Source organism: Hemiscyllium ocellatum, chromosome 23 (assembly GCF_020745735.1).
Source record: "Hemiscyllium ocellatum isolate sHemOce1 chromosome 23, sHemOce1.pat.X.cur, whole genome shotgun sequence".
Lineage (NCBI taxonomy): Eukaryota > Metazoa > Chordata > Chondrichthyes > Orectolobiformes > Hemiscylliidae > Hemiscyllium > Hemiscyllium ocellatum.
In genome coordinates, this window is record NC_083423.1 from 23,501,710 (window position 1) to 23,529,385 (window position 27,676).

Here is a 27,676-nt window from a genome sequence, read left to right on the forward strand (position 1 = left end):
GGAGGGATTCCAGTTGTGGGAGGGATTCCAGTTGTGGGAGGGATTCCAGTTGTGGGAGGGATTCCAGTTGTGGGAGGGATTCCCGTTGTGGGAGGGAATCTCGTTGTGGGAGAGATTCTGGCTGTGGGCGAGACTCTCGCTGTGGGAGGGACTCTCGCAGTGGGAGGGACTCTCGCAGTGGGAGGGACTCTCGCAGTGGGAGGGACTCTCGCTGTGGGAGGGATTCTCGCTGTGGGAGGGATTCTCGCTGTGGGAGGGATTCTCACTGTGGGAGGGATCCCCGCTCTGGGAGGGACTCTCACTCTGTGTAGAGTGGACTCCATCCAGCAGTAACTGGAAGTTGTGCCTGGTTTGCCCTCAGCAGGGTGCCCAGTTTTCTCAGAAATCTCTGAAATTATAATAATGGACCCATTTTCCCAATCTTGTGATGAAGGCCCTCAGAGTTCAGTTTTCTGGGTATTTGGGAATAGATCCTGGGGACAGGTCCACAGGGATTCCTATCCACATCCAGGATCTCAGCGAGAAATGGAAGATGAACTCTGTGGGAGGGTGGGGATCTGTGTGAACATTCATGTCCCTGGCAGCACTGTGACTAGGATGACCCTCCTCCCTGAGAGAGCAGTGAGACACTGCTGCCTGGACGTGGTGCCAAGGCTCCTACCCTGCATGCTGGAGCTATTTGTTTGCTTCCCTTCCCATCTCGGAGGAGAAAGTGAGGATTGCAGGAGCTGGAGAGTCAGTTGAGAGTGTGTTGCTGGAAAAGCACAGCAGGTCAGGCAGCAACCGAGGAGCAGGAGAATCAACATCTCGTCAGGAATTCCACCTCCATCCCACGCCCCAGGCCGTACCCCAACCACCATTTCCAGGCACTTCACCAATTGCTGCCACCAATTCCTTTAAGGTCCTACCCTCCTTCAGTCCCCGAAGGCCTCCGTGTTTTGTCAGCTGATATCATGGTGTGTATCTGCTGTGTTGCAGGATGGTGATGTGCTGTGTTTGCCCGTCAAGTGTCCAACGCTTAGCTGCAGGCAACAAATAACGAAGCCGGGATCCTGCTGCCCTCTGTGTCGAGGTAAGGGTTCCACCACATCTGCCCCTGCACCCCAATCTCCCAAAACCCCTCCCCATCCCCCGCTCCCCATCCCACCACCCACTTCGAATAAAGTCAGCGCTGAGGGAGATCGGAGAAAAGGGCCTGCAAGGGTAAACATGGCTGATTGATTGATTGATTGAAACACCATATCACAAGGTGCAGAAGTCCATATTTCGAGCGTAAGCCTTCTTCACACCCAAACTGTCAACTCCTGCACCTCCTGATGCTGCCTGCCTTGCTGTGTTCCCCCAGCCTCCTGCCTGTCCCTCCTGATGCTGCCTGCCTTGCTGTGTTCCCACAGCCTCCTGCCTGTCCCTCCTGATGCTGCCTGGCTCGCTGTGTTCCCCCAGCCTCCTGCCTGTCCCTCCTGATGCTGCCTGCCTTGCTGTGTTCCCACAGCCTCCTGCCTGTCCCTCCTGATGCTGCTTGGCTCGCTGTGTTCCCCCAGCCTCCTGCCTGTCCCTCCTGATGCTGCCTGGCTCGCTGTGTTCCCCCAGCCTCCTGCCTGTCCCTCCTGATGCTGCTTGGCTCGCTGTGTTCTCCCAGCCTCCTGCCTGTCCCTCCTGATGCTGCTTGGCTCGCTGTGTTCCCCCAGCCTCCTGCCTGTCCCTCCTGATGCTGCTTGGCTCGCTGTGTTCCCCCAGCCTCCTGCCTGTCCCTCCTGACGCTGCTTGGCTCGCTGTGTTCCCCCAGCCTCCTGCCTGTCCACTTTGGACTCCAGCATCTGCAGTTTGTTTCGTCTCTAACCAAGATTGACTGAGTCAGACAGTGATTCACCCGCGGGCAGGCCGGAGTCACAAAGGAGGGAGGTGGAGGTTCTTAGGAGATGAGGCTGTCAAAGCATTTACAGGAAGTGGAGATTTCTTGACTTGGAGGCGCTGGTGTTGGACTGGGGTGGACAGAGTTACAATCGCAGGACCTGTTGGTTTAAAACCTGGTGTTGTGTGATTTTTTTTTAATTTAGAGATTTCTTGAAAGGGAAGATATTATAGGGGTTGGGGAAGGTATCCCTCCTTCCAAAGGAGTCTGGCTGACAGATATATATATGATGTGCAGGAAATGGGGTGGGGTGGGATTGATCTAGAAGCTGCAGTTATGTTCTCTCATAGACACTGAAGGTCAGGGTCCAGCCTGAGCCCCCCATTTCAGGGCCACTAACTCACCTTTACCTCCCGAACAGGCTGTATGTACAATGGGAAGGAATACCAGGAGGGAGGGACCTGGTCTGCACCCACAGTCCCCTGCATGACGTGTATGTGTGTGGATGGCGTCACCACCTGCTCTGCGATTCATTGTATCACACCGTGTGTGAATCAGATCCACGTTCCTGGAGAGTGCTGCCCGCTCTGTGCAGGTAGGTCATGTAAGGACGGTAAACTGCAAGGTGAGCTCTACCCGGGACAAAACTGGTGTTGGCAGAACCTTGGCTTGATGCCCAGTCTCCACCATTAGTCCATTGTGGTGCCCGTCGGGTCTGTCTAATACCTCGGGGCTTTATGTCATGTGACACAAGAGATTCCATTGTGAACCCAAGGTATCCATTGGAGAGCAGGATGTAAAAGGAATTGAAAGATGAGTTCTTTGGGAAAATGCCCAGTCCAAGTCGGGACGGGAACACATACCCACAGCAGACGAAATCCAGGCTCAACCCCAGCCTCAGTGTGTCACAAGGAGATCCCACTGCCTCACCCACAAACCAAATAACACTTACCAGTGCGGCCAATCCTGTACAATGTACCCTAGTGCCCATAGTGTATATCCCCCAGTGCCTGTCGTGTATACTTCCCCAGTGTCCCTTGTGTATATCCCCAGTGCCATTCGTGTACATCCCCCTGTGCCCATAGCGTTTACTCCCCCTGTTCCCATATTGTATATCCCCGTGCCTGTCGTGTATACCCCCATGCCCGTCGTGTATACCCCCCAGTGCCCATCATGTATACCCCCAGTGCCCATTGTGTATATTCCCCCAGTGCCCATTGTATATATCCTCTGTGCCCATTGTGTATATTACCCAGTACCCATCGTGTATACCCCCCAGTGCCCATGTATTCACCCAGTTCCCATTGTGTATACTGCCCAGTGCCCATTGTGTATACCCCTTGGTGCGTGTTGTGTATACTCCCCAGTGCCCGTTGTCTATACCCTCCAGTGGCCATCATGCATTGTTACATCTCACTGGGATAGCATGCTGTAAATCAAGTCCCAAATTTGCCACAGTCATCACAGAGGTTAGAGCTTTTATGAAAGTACCCAGAATTCCCCAATTTACCCAGCTTTCAGGGGCAGGTTCACAGAAAACCCAGACCAGGTTTCAGTACTTAACTGGAATGATAAAAACAAAATTCACACACAGATTCTACAGGTAAATAATAACAAACTTTTATTATTACTAGCTAAAGCTCTACCTCCTTATAAACTCCTCCGAGAGACACTCAAAAAGCATGGCTGTTCTGGGCGGAGGGGAAAACTGGCAAGGCAGTTCAGCGGGCCCTGTGCTTTCCTGAGATGATTCTCCAGACTCTTTTACATGTTTGTGGGAGGCACAGGGTGACTGATTTCCATTTATAAATATCTGATTTAGTAACTAAAAGTCATAGCACACAGCAACTGGATCCAGGAAGTAAACTGGCTATGTTCAGGGTTGAGCTGCTATTTACTGCTTTGTGGAGATCTGACTGCTTCTGCCTGAAAATTCACACCCCTTAGGTCTTAGCTAACTGGGAGCCAATCAGATAGTTGTTGGCAGGCAGAAGACCCTTATCATTAATAACTATACCATTTAGCAATAAGTCAGTTGTTGCTGGCCAAATCTCTGTTCATAGCCTCCCCTTGACTCAGTTCCTAGGCTTCCATGACTGCCTGTACTGGCAGCTGTGTAAACTGTACTTACAATGAGTGTCATATTAATTGCTTTAAAAGAAGTACAGCAAATTTCAACGATCCTTGGTTTTAAAGTGGTTCTTTTCCCATTTCAGTCCACACTCCAAAATACCGGAAAATAATAAGATACAGTCTTTACAGCACTATTCATTAATGCCAATCCGGCACGATGTTAACGCCATCACACCCACAATGCATTGGTGCTAATTCTACACATATGCCCATGTTCACTGTGTTTGTCCATGCCTAACAGACTGCATCTACAATAACCGTATATACAGCCCGGGTGAGAGTTTCCAGCCAAGCAGTGACCCCTGTGAGACCTGTACCTGTGAGGTAAGAACTGTCTTATCATTCAAACAAACTGGAGCTCACTGTCTGAACTTGGAGCTGCTGTAAACATCAGCAATCTGACCGATTCTCAGAGCAAACACCCAGACTGGGGGTAACTCCTTCAATAAGGAGCAGCTTGGATAGAGGGGGAGAATGGCCTTCAACTGTCGAGGAACACAATAACCTAGAGATAATAACAGATCAGACTGATTTAACATAACACTGTAGAGCTCTTCAGCAGAGGGAAAATTGCAGCGCAGGTGTAATGACTATAGTCCTTCTGTAATGAAAAGGGATAGTCTGTGGTGCAAGGAGTACACAGACCCTAGAGCGGGCACAGTCTGTGATTGAGGCGATAGAGAGACTGTAGGGAGGGCACAGTCTGTGATTGAGGCGATAGAGAGACTGTAGGGAGGCCATAGTCTGCGACTAGGGGGGATACAGAGACTGTAGGGAGGGCACAGTCTGTGATTGAGGGGGTACAGAGACTGTAGGGAGGGCACAGTCTGTGATTGAGGGGGTACAGAGACTGTAGGGAGGGCACAGTTTGTGATTGAGGGGGTACAGAGACTGTAGGGAGGGCACAGTCTGTGATTGAGGGGGTACAGAGACTGTAGGGAGGGCACAGTCTGTGATTGAGGGGGTACAGAGACTGTAGGGAGGGCACAGTCTGTGATTGAGGGGGTACAGAGACTGTAGGGAGGGCACAGTCTGAGATTGAGGGGTACAGAGACTGTGGGGAGGGCACAGTCTGTGATCGAGGGGGTACGAACACCTTGGAAGGGGGGCATGGTCTTTGGTAAGAGGGGACAGGCTGCTGGTGAGAGAGTTGCTGTGCGTGGAGTGAGAGCAGGGAAATGAATGAATGGCCAGCTCAGTGAGTGAATGCATGAACTGTCTCAGCTCACACTAAGCACAGCACCATAACTGTCTCACATGGCTTCACTGCAGCTGGCCATCCAGCACTGTTCAAATCAAGTCCCACTAGAAATCAAATCTCTGTCTCTCTCTCTGTCTCTCTCTCTCTCTTGCTTCTTCCACCTCTCTCACTCTCTTACTTCCCTTAACCCCCCCTCTCTCTTCCCTCACCTCCCCCTCTACCTCTCCCTCTCTCTCTCTCATCCCCCCCCTTCTTTCTCTGTCTCTCTCTCTTCCCCTACCTCTCTCTGTCTCTCTCTCTCTCTCGCTCTCTCTCTCACCCCACCACACCTCTCTCTCTCTCTCTCTCTCTCTCTCTCACTGTGTCTCCGTCTCTCTCTCTCTACCCCCACCTCTCTCTCTCTCTCTCGCTTCCCCCACCCTTCTCTCTGACTCTATCTCTCTCTCTTCCCTCACCTCATCTCTCTCTCTCTCTCTCTCTCTCTCTCTCTCTCTCGCTGTGTCTCTGTCTCTGTCTCTCTCTCTCTCTCTTGCTTCCCCACCTCTCTCTCTGTCTCTATCTCTCTCTTCCCTCACACCTCTCTCTCTCTCTCTCTCTCTCTCTCTCTCTCTCTCTCTTGCTGTGTCTCTGTCTCTCCCCACACACCCCCCCCCCCCCCCCCCCCCCCCTCTGTCTGTCTGTCTAGGTGATGCTGGATGGAGAGCAGCACTTACATTGTTACCGCCATCAGTGCCCCAGTCTCGTGGACTGCCCAACGAATCTGATTGTGGCTCCATCGCCTGGTCACTGCTGCCCCAGCTGTGCCCGTGAGTACCCGCTGAACAATATGCTCACTGGTCTCGCCTCCTAGAGCAGTGTTGGAAATCTCATAATTTCATGTCATCTCGATCATCATTTCCATCCTTCCGTTGGGATGAATGCTCCGATAGTTAGCTACTTTGCAGCTGAGTTATTATCAAAGCGTTTCCACCCAATTGTTCAAAGCGTTTTCAATGTGGAAAGATTTGTATTTAATTAGCACCTCAGACCATCTCAGATGATCCCAGAGTGAAGGAGAGCTGATGGGGTATCTTTAAAGTGTTGTTGTAATGTAGGGAACTCTGTGGCCAACTTGTGTACAGTAAAATCCCATAAACAATACCGTGAGAATTATCAGCTCACCTGCCGATGGTGATGTGAGTCAGGGTTCGCAGAAAAAAACCAGGGACTGTTAGACCACCAGAAACGACAACCAGAGTGGGCCATTCAGCCCTTCGATCCAGTTCTGCCATTTTCCTGCCTTTTCCCTGTAACACTTGCTTCCCTGACTGATCAAGAATCTATCTATCTCAACCTTAAATGTACACACGGATTCTGCTCCCAGGGCTGTCTGTGACAAGAAGTTCCAAAGATTCAAACACTAACACAAGGAACTCTCCCTCATCTCAGCTTTTAATTGTGCCCTTTATTCTGACCCGAAGCCTTCTGGGCTTACTCTTCAATGAAAGAATCCAGTTGAATCTCTTACCTACAGCTGAGAGGGCATAAGGTGCCAGTTTAATGTGGTGCAGCACACCCTCAGTAAGTTCTCACCAAAAATGCAGCACTCCCTCAGTACTGACCCTGCAAAGGCGCAGCCCCCTTCAACGCCGTCTCTCCAGTGGTGCAACACTCCCTCAGCCTCATGTCTCCAACAGTGCTGCACTCCCTCAGCACCGTCTCACCAACATGGCGGCACACTCTCAGCGCCATCTCTCCAACAGTGCGGCACTCCCTCAACTCTGTCTCTCTAACGGTGCTGTACTCCCTCGGCAGTGTCTTTCCAGCGGTGTGGCACTCCCTCAGCACCATCTCTGCAGCGGTGTGGCACTCCCTCAGCACCATCTCTGCAGCTGTGTGGCACTCCCTCAGCACCATCTCTGCAGCGGTGTGGCACTCCCTCAGCACCATCTCTGCAGCGGTGTGGCACTCCCTCAGCACCATCTCTGCAGCTGTGTGGCACTCCCTCAGCACCATCTCTGCAGCTGTGTGGCACTCCCTCAGCACCATCTCTGCAGCGGTGTGGCACTCCCTCAGCACCATCTCTGCAGCGGTGTGGCACTCCCTCAGCACCATCTCTGCAGCGGTGTGGCACTCCCTCAGCACCATCTCTGCAGCGGTGTGGCACTCCCTCAGCACCATCTCTGCAGCGGTGTGGCACTCCCTCAGCACCATCTCTGCAGCGGTGTGGCACTCCCTCAGCACCATCTCTGCAGCGGTGTGGCACTCCCTCAGCACCATCTCTGCAGCGGTGTGGCACTCCCTCAGCACCATCTCTGCAGCTGTGTGGCACTCCCTCAGCACCATCTCTGCAGCGGTGTGGCACTCCCTCAGCACCATCTCTGCAGCGGTGTGGCACTCCCTCAGCACCATCTCTGCAGCTGTGTGGCACTCCCTCAGCACCATCTCTGCAGCTGTGTGGCACTCCCTCAGCACCATCTCTGCAGCGGTGTGGCACTCCCTCAGCACCATCTCTGCAGCGGTGTGGCACTCCCTCAGCACCATCTCTGCAGCTGTGTGGCACTCCCTCAGCACCATCTCTGCAGCTGTGTGGCACTCCCTCAGCACCATCTCTGCAGCGGTGTGGCACTCCCTCAGCACCATCTCTGCAGCGGTGTGGCACTCCCTCAGCACCATCTCTGCAGCGGTGTGGCACTCCCTCAGCACCATCTCTGCAGCGGTGTGGCACTCCCTCAGCACCATCTCTGCAGCGGTGTGGAACTCCCTCAGCACCATCTCTGCAGCGGTGTGGCACTCCCTCAGCACCATCTCTGCAGCTGTGTGGCACTCCCTCAGCACCATCTCTGCAGCTGTGTGGCACTCCCTCAGCACCATCTCTGCAGCGGTGTGGCACTCCCTCAGCACCATCTCTGCAGCGGTGTGGCACTCCCTCAGCACCATCTCTGCAGCGGTGTGGCACTCCCTCAGCGCCATCTCTGCAGCGGTGTGGCACTCCCTCAGCACCATCTCTGCAGCGGTGTGGCACTCCCTCAGCACCATCTCTGCAGCGGTGTGGCACTCCCTCAGCACCATCTCTGCAGCGGTGTGGCACTCCCTCAGCACCATCTCTGCAGCTGTGTGGCACTCCCTCAGCACCATCTCTGCAGCGGTGTGGCACTCCCTCAGCACCATCTCTGCAGCGGTGTGGCACTCCCTCAGCACCATCTCTGCAGCGGTGTGGCACTCCCTCAGCACCATCTCTGCAGCTGTGTGGCACTCCCTCAGCACCATCTCTGCAGCTGTGTGGCACTCCCTCAGCACCATCTCTGCAGCGGTGTGGCACTCCCTCAGCACCATCTCTGCAGCGGTGTGGCACTCCCTCAGCGCCATCTCTGCAGCGGTGTGGCACTCCCTCAGCACCATCTCTGCAGCGGTGTGGCACTCCCTCAGCACCATCTCTGCAGCGGTGTGGCACTCCCTCAGCGCCATCTCTGCAGCGGTGTGGCACTCCCTCAGCACCATCTCTGCAGCTGTGTGGCACTCCCTCAGCACCATCTCTGCAGCGGTGTGGCACTCCCTCAGCACCATCTCTGCAGCTGTGTGGCACTCCCTCAGCACCATCTCTGCAGCTGTGTGGCACTCCCTCAGCACCATCTCTGCAGCGGTGTGGCACTCCCTCAGCACCATCTCTGCAGCGGTGTGGCACTCCCTCAGCACCATCTCTGCAGCTGTGTGGCACTCCCTCAGCACCATCTCTGCAGCTGTGTGGCACTCCCTCAGCACCATCTCTGCAGCGGTGTGGCACTCCCTCAGCACCATCTCTGCAGCGGTGTGGCACTCCCTCAGCACCATCTCTCCACTCATTACCTTTACTCTCTCCTGATCCCTGATGCACCCTTGAGATGTTGCCAGGTGTGTCCAGGACCCCTCCCCAGATATAGGCAGGAGGAGAAGTAAATCCCTGATTGCCATTTAAAGGGTCAGCACCTTTATGTTCAGAATGTTCAGCTCTGAAACACGTGGATGAAACATTGAGATTGGGACTGAATACTGTCCATCTTTGTCACAGAGCCACTGAGTAACTGTACTGATGAGCTGCTTGGAAGTGAGCTGCTGTCTTCTGCTGACCCCTGTTACAGCTGTCATTGCAAGGTGAGTACAGCAACACATTGGTAAGGGAAAGCGACTTAAGGATGCTTCCGAAAGAAGAGCTGGACCTTCCCCAGGATCCATTAGACTTGATGGTTAGTGCCATCTCCTCTGGCCGACTCCCTCCAGACCCTCACCCCTCCCCAGCCGCCTCCTGTCACCTCCAGTTACTCAGACACAGGCTCAGCACTATCACCATTGGGATTTCATGTATAAAAAAAACAGTTGGCCAGATTCTACCCTCCCCCAACCCCCACTGCTCCTGTTTCTCATGGATTTCACTCACACTGCCACCAAAAACTTGTCTCGAGGACTTTGGGTTTGAGGACTGAGAAATCAGTCATTGTTCCTGCTCTTATCAGTGGGCTTTGTACACCATAAAATTCACAATGTTACTGCATCTGCCTAGGAGTGTTTGATGTGACAATGTAGCAGGAGATTATTCAGTATCTAACCCTATACCTATACAAATCCTGAGGGTATCAGATAGCTACAGTGTACAGGGAGCTTTACTGTGTATCTAACCCCATGCTGTCAATGTCCTGAGGGTGTTTGATGTGACCTGAGGGAGTTTCCTCCTTATCAAATCCGGTCTCTGCTGGAAAGGTTTGATGTTGATGCTGCTCCTTTGTGCTTCGGGCAGTGTGTCAATGATGCTGTGGAACTTGTGGCAGATCAGAAATGGAGCTGGCTCCTTCCATAAAAACCGAGGGTGAAAGGTCAGTGTATGGCTCCATCCCACAGTGACCGCATTCAGACTGTGTGTTAATCGGTCCTCTGGAAGCGATCCCTATAATATGTTGCACGGGTGAAGAAAGTGAGTTGGACTTCCTGACGGGCTGCAGATATTGGTGTGTTTTAGGGATCAGTGTGTGGGAGCAGGGACGTTGTGTTGCTGAGTCAGGACAGGCTGGACATCACTGAGCATGAACTTATTGAACGATGCTGTGTGTTTATTGCAGGATTTGACCTGGATCTGTATCCATCAGAGCTGCCCCTTACTGAGCTGCTCCGTCTCAGAACAATTCACTCCAGCTGGTTCCTGCTGTCCAATATGTAATGGTAGGATTCTTCCCAATTCTCCCTCCAACTCACAAATTCTCCAATGCCTTTTTGCTTTCTGCCCCCACAACGTTTGCTCTGATTTCCTATTGTTCCCACAGTCAGTATCGAAATATGTGCTTTGTCTTTCCTGGGAGTAGGTCAGAAATCACAAGACACCAGGTTAGAGTCCAATAGGTCTATTTGAAATCACAAGCTTTCAGAGCGCTGCTCCTTCATCAGGTGAAATAACCAAAGCTTGTGATTTCAAATAAACCAAGTGTACTATAACCTGGCGTCATGTGACTTCTGACATTGTCCACCCCAATCCAATTCTGGCACCTCCACATCATGGCTTCCCTGGGAGGGTTTACCAGGCTGCTGTAGAGCAGGGCCTGGATAAAGGGTATGCCTACAGGGCTAATCACTGGGGGCTATACCCATTGGGTGACCCTGAGCTAGGGCAGCACTGCCCCTTTCATATTGGCTCAGCAATTTATCACATGGTAGTGACAGTTATCCAGAGCTTGAGATCTGGTCTGTCTTCGAGTCAGAGCCCAAGTCCCTGTGGCCATGGGTTTGCACAGCCAGGATGCATTCTGGGTGACACAGTCCATTCTTGGCCATGCTCTGTTCATCGCAAAAAATGACAACAGGAATGCTGACACTAAGAATACCCACCTCAAATCAGGAGCCTTGAGTCATTCCACCATGAGGACATTGAATCCAGGTGTGTTATCAGGTACAAAAGTCTGCGGTAGCTTGATCCCACCCATTCAGGCTGCTTCTATTGTTTCACTCTTGGAGAAAAACACTCCAAGGCCTCACAAACTGCTTACTTTATGGGCTTTGAAGCAGACTGCTCAACTCCTCTTGTCTCAAACTTTTATCATTTAAAAAAAAAGGATGAAATATACCTCTTAAAGCTATAATATCATCACACTACCACTAGGTACAAGTTATCATCCTGAGAATGATTCCTTTATTCCAACTCCCTGATTTCTGTCCATTAGCCAATCTTCTATCAATGCTTACGTACAATCCCTAACATCATGGGTTCTTATAAAGAGGCATAATGTGTGGTACCTGACACAACTCCTTCCAAAAATCCATATATATTAAATATATGGTTCCCCTTTTTCTCTATTCTGTGACATGCCTATTCAAAATAATATCGGTTCAGCATGATATCCCTTTCATGAAGCCATGTTAATTCTGATCGATTATGCATCTCTAAATGTTTTACAAGTACATCATAGAGTCCCTACAGTGTAGAAGCAGGCCACTCAGCCCATTACTGATCCTTCAAAGTGGCCACCATGCTAACCATCATAATAGATCTTTTATAATAGATTCTAACATTTTTTCAATGCCAGAGGTTAAGCTAACTGACCTACAGTTACCTGTTTCTTGTCTCCCTCCCTTTTCGGATAAGGGTGTTATTGGCATGATATCCCTTTCAGTTTTCTCAAGATTCTTGGGAAGATTGCATCCAGTAGTTCTGTAGCTACTCCATTTAGTATCTTAAGATGCAGCCAATCAAGACCAGAGAATTTATACCATAATAATATTTAGCCGCATTATTTTCCTTCATATTTCTCTCCAATATTCGTTACTGTATTTACTTCCTCTCAACTTTTATCTCTTGATTATTTAGTATTTATGGAATGTTATTCCTATTTCCACAGTGAAGAGTGATGTGAAATATTTATTCACCGCTTCTCCCACATTCCGGTTCCCCATTATTATTTCTTCAGCCCCATTCTCTAAGGAGCCGGTGTTCACTTTGCTTCTCTCTCCCTTCTTGTATGTTAAAGGAGCTCTTGCTACCTGTTTTTATATTGCTGGCTATTTTCTTCCTCATTATTTTTTAGTCATCTTTTGTTGGCTTTTAGAAGTTCACCAATCCTCTAGTTTCCCATCAATCTTTGCCACATTGTTTGTCTTTCTTTTGATTGAAATAATATCCTTAACTTCCTTAGTTAACCATGCCCTTCCTCGAATCCTTTCACCTGAAGGATACAGCGGGGTGGGGGCGCGGCAGTAAGGGGCCAGAAACTGAGGTAGCAGCTGGCCCTTGATTTTTGTCTAGCCTTTAGTGTAAAGGGAACTTCACTCGGTACCTACTACCATGCTGGAGCTGCACTGGGAGTATTTGGTGGGATGGTGTGGAGGGAACCTTACACTATATCTAATGTGTTCCTGATCTCTCTCTTCTCATGTTTCATCTGCAGAATGTGTGGTTGAGGCTGAAAACCATCGTGTTTCCGACGGTGAGACCTGGACTGATTCTGTCGATGAATGCATAACATGTTCCTGCAACGTAGGTTACACACACAGTCACTTCCTCCATCACAGTTACTGTCTCTCTTCTTATCTTGTAATTTCAGCCTCTCTCTTCCTCTCTCTCTCTCTCTCTGAAATTGCCTTCGTCGTTCTCTCTCTCTCTCTCTCTCTCTCTCTATTATTTCTCTCTGAAATTGCTTTCCTCTCTCTCATTCTCTCTCTGAAACTGCCTTCCTCCCTCTCTCTCTGAAACTGCCTTCCCCTCTCTCTCTCAAGCTGCATTCCTCTCTCTCTGAAACTGCCTTCCTCCCTCTCTCTCTGAAACTGCCTTCCCCTCTCTCTCTCAAGCTGCATTCCTCTCTCTCTGAAACTGCCTCTCTCTCTCTCTCTCTCTCTCTCTCCCTCTCTCTCTCTCTCACACACACACTCTCTCTCACACACACACACACACACACACACACACACACACACACACACACTGCCTTCCTCTCTCTATTTGCTTCTCATTGTCTTTCTCTCTCTCACTCTCCCACAGTTGGTTGCTAACACTCCCCCTATCTTCTACAGTTTCTCTCTCACTGTCTCTTTATCAGTTTCTCACAGTCTCTCACAAACACGTAGTTCCCGTCCTTTCTAATGCTTGCTTTTGTTTGGTCTGTTATAGCTTGGCCACATTGAGTGCCACATCAAGGAATGTCTTTCTGTTATCTGCCATGATGGTCTGATCAAGGTCCGTTCTCCAGGCCAGTGCTGTTATGAGTGCCAAGGTAACTGGGATGTCGGGTCAAAGTCGGGCTTTACTGGTTGATACCATGGGCAGAATGGTGCGGCAAAAATAAGAGTAAGCAAGGTGACTAAAACAGACAAGACTGGAAAAACTAACAGATTCTCAACATTGAGAAATACTCACCTGGTTTTGACCTTAAGCATTAGATGGTGAGTTCAGAATCTTGCCCCCAGTGGTGCATTTCCATGCATTCGCACTCATTCTCACACACCACATACATATTGCATTTCCAATTTTTCTGTCGAGAAGCAAGATTAAAACGCAGCTCACAATAGGAGCGGGTACCTGGCGAATTGCCCCATGACTTCCATTACAGCTCTCTGATTGACAGTGCTAGCCACCCAGTTTCCCTTTACATGGAACCAAATGGACTGTACAACTCCTTCCTTGGTCAGTGAGTATGTTCTTCCTGGACCCTCCATCATCAAATTGCCAGCCTCTCATCAGCATCATCATCATCATCATCATCATCATTGTGTTCTCTCTCAAATCTAAATCAACCATGACTTCAGGGCTTCAAGCACCCACTCTGGAGGTGAGAGATGGTCGAGGTCTCTGTCAGTAGGCTTCTCCATATCATTCAGAGTCAGCCAGGCAGGATCTGTATGAGATCCCTTGCTCTGACATGGAGCCAGGCTTCTTCTGGGACTTTGGCTGTTTGTTAGTTCACAAGGCCGTGAGCGCTTACTTCGAGATATCCAATCTCCGTGGGTTAGCTAGTCAAAGGGGTGAGTGCTTAGTGGGGTGTGGGTGGACTACTCGCAATCCAAGCTACTGTCACAGACACGTCAAGGGTCTTGTCCAATTAAAGTCCAGGGGTTTAGCCGCAGCACTTGGTCCTAAGCAAGTCTGGGATCGGTGTCCTTCCAGTTCAGGGACTGGGCCAAGAACAGTCCTGCAGGTGATATGGAAGCTGTCTGGGATCATTTGGGGAGCTCCATTTGAGAGATCAGTTCATTTGCGTGAGCCATGGTCAGTCATGGGGTTTCTAACATTAGGGGGCTTTTCAGGAGCAAGTCGACATTTTGGGCGGCACAGTGGTTAGCACTGCTGCCTCATAGCGCCAGAGACCCAGGTTCAATTCTCGACTCAGGCGACTGACTGTGTGGAGTTTGCACATTCTCCCCGTGTCTGCGTGGGTTTCCTCCGGGTGCTCCGGTTTCCTCCCACAGTCCAAAGATGTGCAGGTCAGGTGAATTGGCCAGGATAAATTGCCCGTAGTGTTAGGTAAGGGGTATATGTAGGGGAATGGGTGGGTTGCGCTTCGGCGGGTCGGTATGGACTTGTTGGGCCGAAGGGCCTGTTTCCACACTGTAAGTAATCTAATCTAAGATAATGAATTTTGGGGAAGGTGGGCTCATCAAGTCTAGGAATGAGCTTCGAAATGGCCACAGTGACAGGATCCGGTTGAGGGATAATATGGTAGGAGGTCATTACTGGGGACTGAGAGCTCTCAGAATTGGGGGCTGTTGGGCTTGGTCCCATCAGATCACTTACTCTGACCTCTCCATTGGGACAGTGGTGGTCCAGCAGCAGAATAGTGCCCTCCAGAGGCAAAATAGACACATGGGTGATGTAAAGGAGCCCAGCCCAAACTGAGGGAGGCTGAAGGGTCCTTGAGGCCACAGATCCAGCAATACAAAAGGGAACAGGAAGGATGGCGAGAAATGAGTGGGTCACAAGCAGATGATGCAGAGTGCTGTCATGAGGTAAAGTTGGAACTTTGCCATGTCCAATCAAAAGTAAAAGATACAATACCTTCACACACTGGCTGGGAGCATGCTCATTAGAGGAGTAAGTACCAGTCTTTCTCTGTGGGGTACAGGGACCTACTTTGATGTTGAGGCCCTGCAAGGGCAATTTGCAGTAACCATACCTTCACTGGTTTAGGATTGCATTCAACCTGTCTTCATTTCCACTTCACCTGGAGGACAGTAATTATCATAGGTTACAGGTAACAAACTGTGTTCTCAAGCAATCGTGAGCATTACCTTGTGTGCACTGATTGCTTTCATAGAAAAATACAGCGCAGTACAGGCCCTTCGGCCCTCGATGTTGCGCCAACCGAAGCTACCTAACCTACACTAGCCCAATAACCTCCATATGCTTGTCCAATGCCCGCTTAAATGACCATAAAGAGGGAGAGTCCACCACTGCTACTGGCGGGGCATTCCATGAACTCACAACCCGCTGAGTAAAAAATCTACCCCTAACATCTGTCCTATACCTACCACCCCTTAATTTAAAGCTGTGTCCCCTAGTAATAGCTGACTCCATTAGCGGAAAAAGGTTCTCACTGTCAACCCTATCTAAACCCCTAATCATCTTGTACACCTCTATCAAATCTCCCCTAAACCTTCTTTTCTCCAATGAGAACAGCCCCAAGTGCCTCAGCCTTTCCTCATACGATCTTCCTACCATACCACGCAATATCCTGGTAAACCTCCTCTGCACTCGTTCCAATGCCTTCACATCCTTCCTATAGTATGGCGACCAAAACTGCACACAATACTCCAGATGAGGCCACACCAGAGTCTTATACAACTGCAACATGACCTCAGGACTCTGGAACTCAATTCCTCTACCAATAAAGCCCAGTACACCATATGCCTTCTTCACAGCACTATTTACCTGGGCGGCAACTTTCAGAGATCTGTGTACATGGACACCAAGATCCCTCTGCTCATCCACACTACCAAGTAGTCTACCATTAGCCCAGTAATCCATCTTCTTGTTACTCCTACCAAAGTGAATGACTTCACACTTAGCTACATTGAACTCCATTTGCCAACTTTCTGCCCAGCTCTGCAACTTATCTATATCCCGCTGTAACCTGCCACATCCTTCTTCGCTGTCCACAACACCACCGACTTTCGTGTCATCCACAAACTTGCTCACCCAGCCTTCAAGCCCCTCTTCCAGGTCATTTATAAAAATGACAAACAGCAATGGTCCCAAAACAGATCCTTGTGGAACACCGCTAGTAACTGCGCTCCAAAATGAACCTATACCATCAACTACTACCCTCTGTCTCCTTCCAGCCAGCCAATTCCTAATCCAAACCTCTAATGCACCCTCAATGCCATACCTCCGTAGTTTTTGCAATAGCCTGCCATGGGGTACTTTATCGAACGCCTTGCTAAAATCCGTATACACCACATCTACTGCTTTACCCTCGTTCACTTCCTTGGTCACCTTCTCAAAGGACTCAATAAGGTTTGTGAGGCACGACCTGCCCTTCACAAAACCATGTTGACTATCCTTGATCACATTATTCCTATCCAGATGTTCATAAATCCTATCCCTTACAATTCTCTCTAAGACTTTGCCCACAACAGAAGTGAGACTCACTGGCCTATAGTTACTAGGGCTATCCCCACTCCCGTTCTTGAACAAGGGGACCACATTCGCTATCCTCCAGTCTTCTGGCACTATTCCCGTAGACAACGACGACATAAAAATCAAGGCCAATGGCTCCGCTATCTCCTCCCTAGCTTCCCAGAGGATCCTAGGATAAATGCCATCAGGCCCAGGGGACTTATCTATTTTCATCCTTTCCAGTATTCCCCAGACCTCTTCCCTACATACCTCAAGGCCATACATTCTAATCACTTGTGACTCAATATTCACATCAGCAACAGTGTCCTGTAATCTTTTTGTCATGTAATCTTTTTTACATCAATAATCTTCAATAGAGCCTGACATTCCCAATAGTGAGTGTTGTAGTATTGCCTCCAGGAGTCTGGCATCTCCTCCAACTGTGCAAGAATATGGACTGTAATATGGAGGGGAGGGTTTGGTGGATTATAGGTGGATGTCTCCTCTTAGTGGAGCATAGCCAGTGTGGGTATCCCCTGTGCAATTGGATACAGTTACATATTATAGCACGCCATGTTGAGACATTATGATGAGCTCCTTGGGAAGCCTCCTTGTCACCCTGTGTGAGGGTAGAATATTAATCTTGCTTGGTGTGGATATGAGAGCTCAGAGGTGTCCCTTCATGATCTCTCTGGTTTCACCCCCTGTAACTATCACCTGACCAAACTGAAATGTCCAGTACAATGCACTGCCTTTCTCATGGCCTTGCTTCCAGTGGAGAAGCAGACAGCAGCAGGAATTTCCACAAGGATACACAGCAAGTGAAGCTCCACAGGGAAGCTGCAGGGTAATGGTGCAGTTGCCTGAACAACAGGGATAGTGAAGACAGGATGTCCCATTCCACCATATCCGAGATATGTCATCGACAGAATGAAGCCATACACTCACAAGGACTGGGTCACAATCCCAGCCCAGTGGCTGCTCTTGATGTATATGTCCATGGCTTGTTTTAGGAAGCAACTGGTAATCTCTGTGGCACCTCCCAATCCTTGACCCATTGGTGCGTCTGGGATGTAACTGATGGCAGTTTCACTGGAGCCCACCTTGTAACATACATCCCCATTCACAGTGCAAGTCAAACTGCGAGAGCATTGAGATTCTCCCAAGGCCTTGATATACTGTTGCACTCTGTGTCGCTTTCAGAGTGGCCTATCGCCAACCTGTAACATTTGAGAACACGAGAGGATTTTCCTCTCAATAATTGGTGACTAACGAAGCCACATTTCGAAGCTGTGCACCAAATATTCTGACAGCTGCCATGACTCTGACCCACTGCAGCACTTGGAGGTGTGCTGCGTCTTTCCAGGGTGTTGGGCCAATACAGGGACAAGGAGAACCCTTTCAAATATAGCACATGACCGCTTTTCTTAAAAAGTCACCGGTGGATGGAGAATAAAAGGGCAATGCTGCTCACCCTTCCACAGAGGCAGAGTAGAACGGACTGTAGGCTTCCTAAAGGTGCAGTCTTGTGCCTGGAATGCTGTTGGACGGCCCAGACGGGATGCCCCTTTGTGACTGTGGTGTGCTATGCAATTCACAACTTGAGCCGTTAGGGAGCTGAGGCCTGGGGTGGGTGGTAGGCCTCGATATGGACAAAATGGAGGATTGAGAGTAACCCTGTAATGATGAAAATGAGGTAGGTAATCAGGATATTAACCAGGAGGAGGACAGAGCAATCGCAGAGCCTGAGAATCTAGAGACAGCTTTGCAGTTCCCCATGAGCCGGATGAATGAGCTGGCTTCAGGATTGCATCAAAGACTGCAGCTTATCTGCTGAGTAGCCTCTCATTAGTGCAAAGGACATGCCAACATTTTGTGCCATAGATCCCATGGACTTCTGTTTTCTTGTCCAGTCTGCCTTGAGTGAATTCACTAAAATCCACAATAAACCTATCACTCTCATCAACGCTCCTGGCTATCCCCTCGAAAAAACTATAAGTGTTTGCAAACGTTTCAAGTTTGGTGGGAGACACACTATTGTTCTGCCATTCTCACATTCGATCACCATCCTGTCTATATACATACACACACACGCACACGCACACTCACTCTCTCTCTCTCTGTCTCTCTCTCTCTGTCTCTCTGTCTCACTGTCTCACTCGCTCTCACACTCACTCGCTCTCACACTCACTCACTCACACACACACACCCTTATAGCATAAACGCTGTGCACACTTCACTCTAGCTCTGATTAAAGACTCGCAATGTTAGCTTGCTCTCTCCCTGTGGATGCTGTCTGACCCGCTCTGATCTCCAGCAATTGTTTTCTTTCCTTAACAAACCAAAGCTGACCATCTCAAAGTGCAGATGTATTCTGTCTCTCAAGGTCATTTCTAACAACTTCCCCACCACAGAGGTTAGACCGACAGACCTGTAATTTCCTCACCTATCCCTTCTTCCCATTTAATCACGGGACAACATTCGCAGTCCACAGGCACCTCACCTGTGGCCAGAGAGGATTTGAAAATTACAGCCAGAGTTATAATATATCTCCTGTCAATAGCCTGGGATACATCTCATCCAGGCCTGCACATTGATCCATACTTAAAGCTGCTAAACCCAACAGAACACCACCCCAGCCACTCCCCGTCTCTCTATACACACATTAGATTAGATTACTTAGTGTGGAAGTGTGGCCCAACAAGTCCACACCGACCCGCCACCAACCCAGACCCATTCCCCTACATTTATCTCTACACCTAACACTACGGGCAATTTAGCATGGCTAATTCACCTAACCTGCACATTTTTGGATTGTGGGAGGAAACCCACACAGACACGGGGAGAATATACAAACTCCACACAGACAGTCGCCTGAGGCGGGAACTGAACCCGGGCCTCTGGCACTGCGAGGCAGCAGTGCTAACCACTGTGTCACCGTGTATCTTTACTATATATGTACATCATTTCTTAAAATGGTTCCTTGTCCCCCACCCTGATCTCTCTTATGGTGTTGCCTTTTTCACGTTCCTGATGCAATGTTTCCATTGAGAACTGTGCCCAAATCTTCCAGAACCACCCCCTGATTATCTCACTTCTCCCTAATGGCTCCTACTCTTTCCTTCACTATTCTCGGACTACTTCAAATGATTCTTAAAATCCTTTGGATTCTCCTTTTTGGATACCCACCCACCCAGTACTTTGGAGAATAGGAACTCCTGGTATCTGCCATAAGGCTCTCCCTTTCATACAATCCTAATCTTTGTATCCCTCTTGACTTCCAGGATTCCCTGGCCTTGGTCCCACCCTTTGTCTTTCTGGGAACATAGTCCCCTGTAGTCTTGGTACTTTCTTCCACTGCTCTGAGACCGCTTTATCTGCAAGGAGCTGCTCCCTATTCACTTGGGGCCAATGTGTGCCTTACCCTTCAGTAAGATTCACCTTTCCCCAGTTTAGAGCATTAATTCCTGGCCCATCCTTCTCCTTTTCCATAATTATCTGAAGCTGAACTGAGTTAGTGTCTCTCTGTGGCAGCTTCAGCATCAGTCTGTGACTCCATGGAGATTTCCTTCAGCATTGTGGGGGTCTGGGTCCTGGACCCCACAGCCGCGAAACAAAATTTCATTTTTTTAAAATTTTGTTTTGTTTAATTATGACATGGTTGTGGAAGGAATGTTGTTTTGAGCTTTTTTTCTTCTTTTTAAATTTGTAATTTTGTACTTTGAAGGTCTGCAATGCGGAACTTCTTATTTCTTTATTTTTCCCTAAGAATTTGTACTCCAGGTTCTGTACCTCGATACCTTTGTACCCAAGATGGCTCTGTAAATGGCAACTTGTAAATTTTTTCCCTGTACTCATGTGAGTACATGACAATGAAGCTAATTCATTCATGCATTAAAGCCAAAAATGCAGCTTCCTGATACATCTTCCACTAGTCCAGGCTAATTTGTGTCCATTAGAGCCAGAACTGACCCCTCCCTTGTTGTACTTTATACATATTAGCTAAAGATGTTCTCCTGGATGCAATTTTAGAATTTTGCTCCCTTCCTATCTTGCACACTAGAACCATTCCAGTTAATATTTAGGTTGTTTTAAAAATCCCCATATTACGGCCTTATTATTTGATTTGATTTAGTTTATTGTTGTCACGTACTTGAGTAGAGTGAGAAGTTTTGTTTTGTGAGTATTACAGGCAGATCATAAGATACCAAGACATACAGATCATAGGGTGTTTAGACAAAGTGAGACGTAAAGGGTTACAGCTGCCTAGGTGTGCGAGATCAGCATTCGATCAACAGCAAGATCAACAATAGATTTGAAATCAGAGAGGTCCATCAACAATTTAATAACAACCAGAAAGAAACTATTCTCGATTTTTTATTTGGATGGGTATATGAATAGGGTATATTTGGGTATATGAATATGGCGGGATATGGGCCGGGTGCTGGCAGGTGGGACTAAATTGGGTTGGGATATCTGGTCGGCGTGGACGGGTTGGACCGAAGGGTCTGTTTCCATGCTGTACATCTCTATGACTCTGTGTTCAAGATTCTTACACTTTAAGGGGGTTGCAAACTTGATTCAATATCTCTGTGACTCTGCCGTTATTAGTCAACACGTCCTTTCTGCTTGGATTGTGGGAGGGTGATCCACATACACCTTGGTCCTTTACCATCTCACAATTCCAATGTTCCTGAGATACAGCAGTGCTGTGGAGTCCTGACATCTCAAGCATCCAGGTTCCCAGGAAATATCTGAGTACACAGGAGATGTGAAGGTAAAGACGAGAATTTTGTAATCGAGGCACTGGCACCTACAGTAGGTCAGTGAACACAGTCAGAATGCAGGCAGCAGTGTGTTGGTTGAGTGAGGTTTATAGAGTGTGGAACATCACTAGATCATTTTAAATAGTTTCTCCCTCAAATAGTGACACTGATGATCAGAGACACTGATGCACTGCCATTTCCACCTATGGATAGTATTGAGGATCATGATGCCCCCTGATGGTTACCCCTCTTACCCGGAGTGATCTCATTGTGGCTCATTGGCCATCGCCAGCTAATCCAACCTGACCTCGGGTCGTTCCCAGCTCCTCAGACACTCTGTGCAGCCCACTTGATGTGTGTATGCCTCAGTACCATCCCGAGCACCCATCCAGGTGGAGACAATGCCAGGATTTTCCTGAGGGCATGGGGACTTAGGTTTTATTCACTGCTATCTCTGAGCTTCATCATGTCCGCAGATCCCCGGATGTCCTGCAGCTACCAGGGACAGAAGTACCAGTCGAACCAGCACTGGGAAGTGGATGAATGTACCACCTGCACCTGTATCTCCGGGCAGGTTCACTGCCAAACTGAGCACTGCCCACCAGTCAGCTGTTCATCGGTACGTCAAGGGAGGGCCAGGCACAGGGGTGGGAACTTTATACACCAGAGCAGGAGTTGGGACCAGGCCAGCCATGCAGAGATTTCCGGGGTAAAGTCAGCACAGTCACTATTTCTGTACTTGCATTCCAATATCCAGTCAGATCTGCTATAACGTGGGAGTTCCATTCTCATGCAATGCTGTGTTCTAAAAAAAATCCCGTAAAAACAGTACCATTAAAACTAACAGCGCTGCAGTCACGTTATAACCAATACATGCTTTAAAAGTTCACATTTTAGAAACATTGTCCCCAATTCATCGATCATGTTACAATGAATTCACATTAACAAGCACACATTATAGCAGACTGACCTGGACAGGATAACAAATACCCAGGGTGGGGATGAGTTACTGTCGGGAATCTAATCAAGGGTCTCAGGAGGTTTATATTCAAAAGACCAGATACCCAAGGGTGAGTTCTAGTCTGGAACCTAATCAAGGAGCTCAGGAGGTTTGTATATAAATGACAGATACTCAGGGATAAGTTACAGTCTGGAATCTAATCGAGGGTCTCGAGGATAAGTTACAAACTGGAATCTAATCGAGGGTCTCGGGGATAAGTTACAGCCTGGAATCTAATCGAGGGTCTCGGGGATAAGTTACAGCCTGGAATCTAATCGAGGGTCTCGGGGATAAGTTACAGCCTGGAATCTAATCGAGGGTCTCGGGGATAAGTTACAGCCTGGAATCTAATCGAGGGTATCAGGAGGTTTATATACAGAATAACCGATACCTGGAGTGAATGGGGCAGATTGGCAATGGGGTCGGTACATTAAATTGTTGTGGTTCTGTTCACCGCGCTGGGAATTTGTGTTGCAGACGTTTCGTCCCCTGACTAGGTGACATCCTCAGTGCTTGGGAGCCTCCTGTGAAGCGCTTCTGTGATCTTTCCTCCGGCAGTTGTAGTGGTTTGAATCTGCCGCTTCCGGTTGTCAGTCCCAGCTGTCCGCTGCAGTGGTCGGTATATTGGGTCCAGGTCGATGTGCTTATTGTTTGAATCTGTGGATGAGTGCCATGCCTCTAGGAATTCCCTGGCTGTTCTCCGTTTGGCTTGTCCTATAACAGTAGTGTTGTCCCAGTCGAATTCATGTTGCTTGTCAGCTGCGTGTGTGGCTACTAAGAATAGCTGGTCGTGTCGTTTCGTGGCTAGTTGGTGTTCATGGATGCAGATTGTTAGCTGTCTTCCTGTTTATCCTGTGTAGTTTTTTGTGTCCTTAGTAGCCACACACACAGATGACAGCAACATGAATTTGACTGGGACAACACTACTGTTATAGGACAAGCCAAACAGAGAACAGCCAGGGAATTCCTAGAGGCATGGCACTCATCCACAGATTCAATCAATAAGCACATCGACCTGGACCCAATATACCGACCACTGCAGCGGACAGCTGGAACTGACAACCGGAAGCGGCAGATTCAAACCACTACAACTGCCGGAGGAAAGATCACAGAAGCGCTTCACAGGAGGCTCCCAAGCACTGAGGATGTCACCTAGACAGGGGACGAAACGTCTGCAACACAAATTCCCAGCTCGGCGAACAGAACCACAACAATGAGCACCCGAGCTACAAATCTTCTCCCAAACTTTGGTACATTAAATTGGAGAGAGTGAAGACAGCATATGCTGGAAAGTCAGAGTCGACAAAGTGAGAAGTTGGAGAAAGTACAACAGGTCAAAAGCATCAGAGGAGCAAGAGATGAAAGGTCCCAACCCAAAACGTTGACTCTCCTGCTCCTCTGATGCTGCTTACCTTGCTGTGCTTTTTCCAGCTCCACAATTTAGCAACTCTCGGTACATTAAGTGTGAGCTCTCTCTCCTTGCGTGTCTCTCTCTCTCTCTCTCTCTCTCTCACTCTCTGTTTAGGATGAGAGCCCGGTGCTGATTCCAGGAATGTGTTGCCCTCACTGCATCCCTCGCCCTGCCACGTGTATGGTATTCGGTGACCCCCACTACCTCACATTTGACAGAAAGATGATCCACTTCCAAGGAGCCTGCAGCTATGTTCTGGCAGAAGACTGCAAGGGAGGGGACTTCAGGTGACTATCTCCGACAGGCACCATCAAGCTGCACTGCTCAGAGAGTGGTAATCTGGTGTATGACATTCCCCTGTCTGTATCTGTTTGCCTCTATTATGTTCTGTCCATCTCTCTCTTTCTTGCTTTCTAATTCCCCTGACCGGACGCTGCCTTCCTCTGTCCCTGGCTTTCTCTTAACCCCCTCTGTTTTACAATCTCATTCCCTTTCTGTTGTAATGATTTGGAGATGCTGGTGTTGGACTGAGGTGAACAAAGTTAAAAATCACACAACACCAGGTTATAATCCAACAGGTTTAATTAGAAGCACGCTAGCTTTCGGAGCGACACTCCTTCACCTGATGACAGAGCGATGCTCCGAAAGCTAGTGTGCTTCCAAATAAACCTGTTGGACTATAACCTGGTGTTGTGTGATTTTTAACCTTTCTGTTGGATTCAGTCTTTCTAGCTCGCATTCTTAATCTCTTTTCCCCCTCCCCTCCCACTCCCTCCCACTCCCTCCCGCTCTTGCCCCATCCCCCCCTTCGCCCCATCCCCCCCTTCGCCCCTTCCCCCCCTTCGCCCCATCCCCCCCCTTCGCCCCATCCCCCCCCTTCGCCCCATCCCTCCCTCGCCCCAACCCCCCTCCTTCTCCCTCCCTCTCCCTTCCTCCCTCTCTCTCCCCCTTTCTCTCTCTGGGCTTGTCACTGGCTCAGTCAATCTCTCTGTCTTTCCATCTAGTGTGTTGTCTGTCTCTCACTCTCTTGGTCTGTCACTCCCTGAACATAATGGACGGGTCAGTGGTTAGCACTGCTGCCTCACAGCGCCAGGGACATGGGTTCAATTCCCACCTTAGGCAACTGTCTGTGTGGAGTTTGCACATTCTCCCTGTCTGTGTGGGTTTCTTCGGGGTGCTCCGGTTTCCTCCCACAGTCCAAAGATGGGCAGGTCAGGTAAATTGGCCATGCTAAATTGCCCGTAGTGTTCAGGGATGTGTAGGTTAGGTGCGTTAGTCGGGGGAAATGTAGAGTAATAGGGTAGGGAAATGGGTCTGGGTGGGTTACCCTTTGGAGGGACTTGTTGGGCCGAAGGGCCTGTTTCCACACAGCAGGGGTTCTATGAAAATCTGACCTTGTCTCCACAGTATCCACGTGACCAACGATGATCGAGGTCGGAAGGGAGTGTCATGGACCAAGGAGGTGACCGTGCTGATCGGGGAGCTGATTGTCCAACTTCTCCAAGACTGGGTCGTCATGGTAACTGAATGGAATTTGTCACTGTTCACTAACTGAAGGGTGAACAATAAAGAGCCTTATACCCGAGCGTGGTGTGTATTTTGAGGGAGTGCTGAAGGAGGTTCTGCTCCAGTAATGGGGTGTTACTGCAAGGCATCAGTTTTAACCTGGGCCTAGGGCTCGGTGTGATCCTGGGGTCACAGAGTGACAGCGTGAACCCTAATCCATGAGAGCAGCACGTTTCACGCTGAATTGGACGGATGTGAGAGGTTTACCCAGTTACTGTTGTGTCTGTCACAGTGAACTCTCCTCATTGCTGGTTCTCTCCTCACTGGTCGGGTTGTGTGAAAGTGTCTGTTTGTTTTGCAGGTGGACGGTCGCAGTGTGTCTCTGCCTTTTCTCAAGGAGCCGTATATCTACATTGAGAGGAGAGCCAACAGTGTCCTGCTCAACACCAACATCGGTGTGAAGGTGAGCGCTCCCACCCCAGCCGCTGCAGGGATTTAGCTGTGCTCACTGAGAGAACCCAGATCTCACTGGCCCCTCTCCCAGGACAGCAACCATACGGAGCACAGGGACAGGTTCAAAAAGGGCAACGGAGATGGAGCTGAAGGATTGGGACTTCCATTAACCCAACCGAAGAGGTTGAAGGTTCCCCCATCTGCTGTTGCAGCGCAGTGGATTCTGTACCTGTCCCTCACCCCAGCCTCAGAAGGGCTAAACGGCCTTCTCCCTGAGAGCTTGGGAAAAGGAATGAGGCATGGACACACCGTGGAGAATCAGACTGAGGCACTTTGAGAAAGTATTCAGCTTGTGTGGGGTGGTTTCACTCCAGAATCAGCAATCAAAATATATACATTTGTATAAAACCTATCACAGCACAGAGCTTCCCAGTAGACTCTCAGTAGAATTCCCTCTGTACCGTCCCTGCGGCAGTGCCGTGCTCCCTCTATACCGTCCCTGCAGCAGGGCCGTGCTCCCTCTGTACTGCCCCTGCGGCAGTGCCGTGCTCCCTCTGTACCGTCCCTGCGGCAGTGCCGTGCTCCCTCTGTACCGTCCCTGCGGCAGTGCCGTGCTCCCTCTGTACCGCCCCTGCGGCAGTGCCGTGCTCCCTCTGTACTGTCCCTGCAGCAGTGCCGTGCTCCCTCTGTACCGCCCCTGCAGCAGTGCCGTGCTCCCTCTGTACCGCCCCTGCAGCAGTGCCGTGCTCCCTCTGTACCGTCCCTGCAGCAGTGCCGTGCTCCCTCTGTACCGTCCCTGCAGCAGTGCCGTGCTCCCTCTGTACCGTCCCTGCAGCAGTGCCGTGCTCCCTCTGTACTGTCCCTGCGGCAGTGCCGTGCTCCCTCTGTACTGTCCCTGCGGCAGTGCCGTGCTCCCTCTGTACCGTCCCTGCAGCAGTGCCGTGCTCCCTCTGTACTGTCCCTGCACTGTGAAACATCTTTGAGTGTGTTGCTCGGGACTCTGAAATGCCTATTGTTTCACTCAGGTCCTGTGGAATGGGAAATCCCATTTAGAAGTCAGCTTGCCTGGAACATACAAAGGGCAGGTGTGCGGGCTTTGTGGGAACTTCAACAACTACCCCCAAGATGACATGCGGATCCGCAGCGGACAGATTGTCACCTCTGAGGCAACGTTTGGTAACAGTTGGAAGGTGGGTTCTGAGGATGAGTATAGTGGAAGCTCTGTGTGTGCATGGGATCCCAGCAATTGCCTGTAAGGAGTATCTGATAGCTGGCTACCGATAGAGCAGCCTGCACTCGTGGTGGGCAAAGATAGGATAATTTCTGCATTAACAGCCAGTTTCACAGCAAGTGCCTTCATTCAAAGCACAGGCCAAGGACAGAAAGGGGGGCTGCAGTGTGGTATTGTCACTGAGTCAGTAACCCAGAGCCACTGGCCGATTGTCTCGGGGCATGGGTATAAATCTTTCCACAGTGGATAGCACCATGTGAACTTACATAATAAAAACCTGGAATTAAAAGCTAATCAAATTCTAATATAACGTCATTTAAGGAAGGAAACTGCCATCCTTACCTGGTCTCGGTAAAAACAATGACTGCAGATGCTGGAAACCAGGACCGATGAATGGCTTTTTCCTGCTCCTCGGATGCTGCCTGAGCTGCTGTGCTTTTCCAGCACCACTCTACTCCAGAATCCTTACCTGGTCTGGCCTACATGTGACTCCTGACAGCAATGTGGTTGACTCTTTAGACCCTCTGAGTCAATTTAGGGGCAATTGGAGAGGGACAGTAAATGCTGACTTTGCCGTTGATGCC

At 49.7% G+C, this 27,676-nt stretch overlaps 1 protein-coding gene across 3 annotated transcripts in view; it reads left to right on the forward strand.

Annotated features, from left to right (window-relative positions):
- The window catches only part of kcp (kielin cysteine rich BMP regulator), a 156,084-nt gene that overhangs the window by 124,686 nt on the left and 3,722 nt on the right, over positions 1-27,676 (forward strand). For all 3 annotated transcript variants that reach the window (XM_060842765.1, XM_060842766.1, XM_060842767.1), the window contains 13 exons: positions 979-1,072; positions 2,274-2,447; positions 4,227-4,309; positions 5,872-5,992; positions 9,214-9,296; positions 10,256-10,355; positions 12,569-12,657; positions 13,285-13,387; positions 21,968-22,110; positions 24,017-24,189; positions 25,310-25,421; positions 25,770-25,871; positions 26,887-27,051. In XM_060842765.1, coding sequence (XP_060698748.1) covers positions 979-1,072; positions 2,274-2,447; positions 4,227-4,309; positions 5,872-5,992; positions 9,214-9,296; positions 10,256-10,355; positions 12,569-12,657; positions 13,285-13,387; positions 21,968-22,110; positions 24,017-24,189; positions 25,310-25,421; positions 25,770-25,871; positions 26,887-27,051 — 1,542 coding nt within the window. The remainder of the gene's footprint in view (positions 1-978; positions 1,073-2,273; positions 2,448-4,226; positions 4,310-5,871; positions 5,993-9,213; positions 9,297-10,255; positions 10,356-12,568; positions 12,658-13,284; positions 13,388-21,967; positions 22,111-24,016; positions 24,190-25,309; positions 25,422-25,769; positions 25,872-26,886; positions 27,052-27,676) is intronic.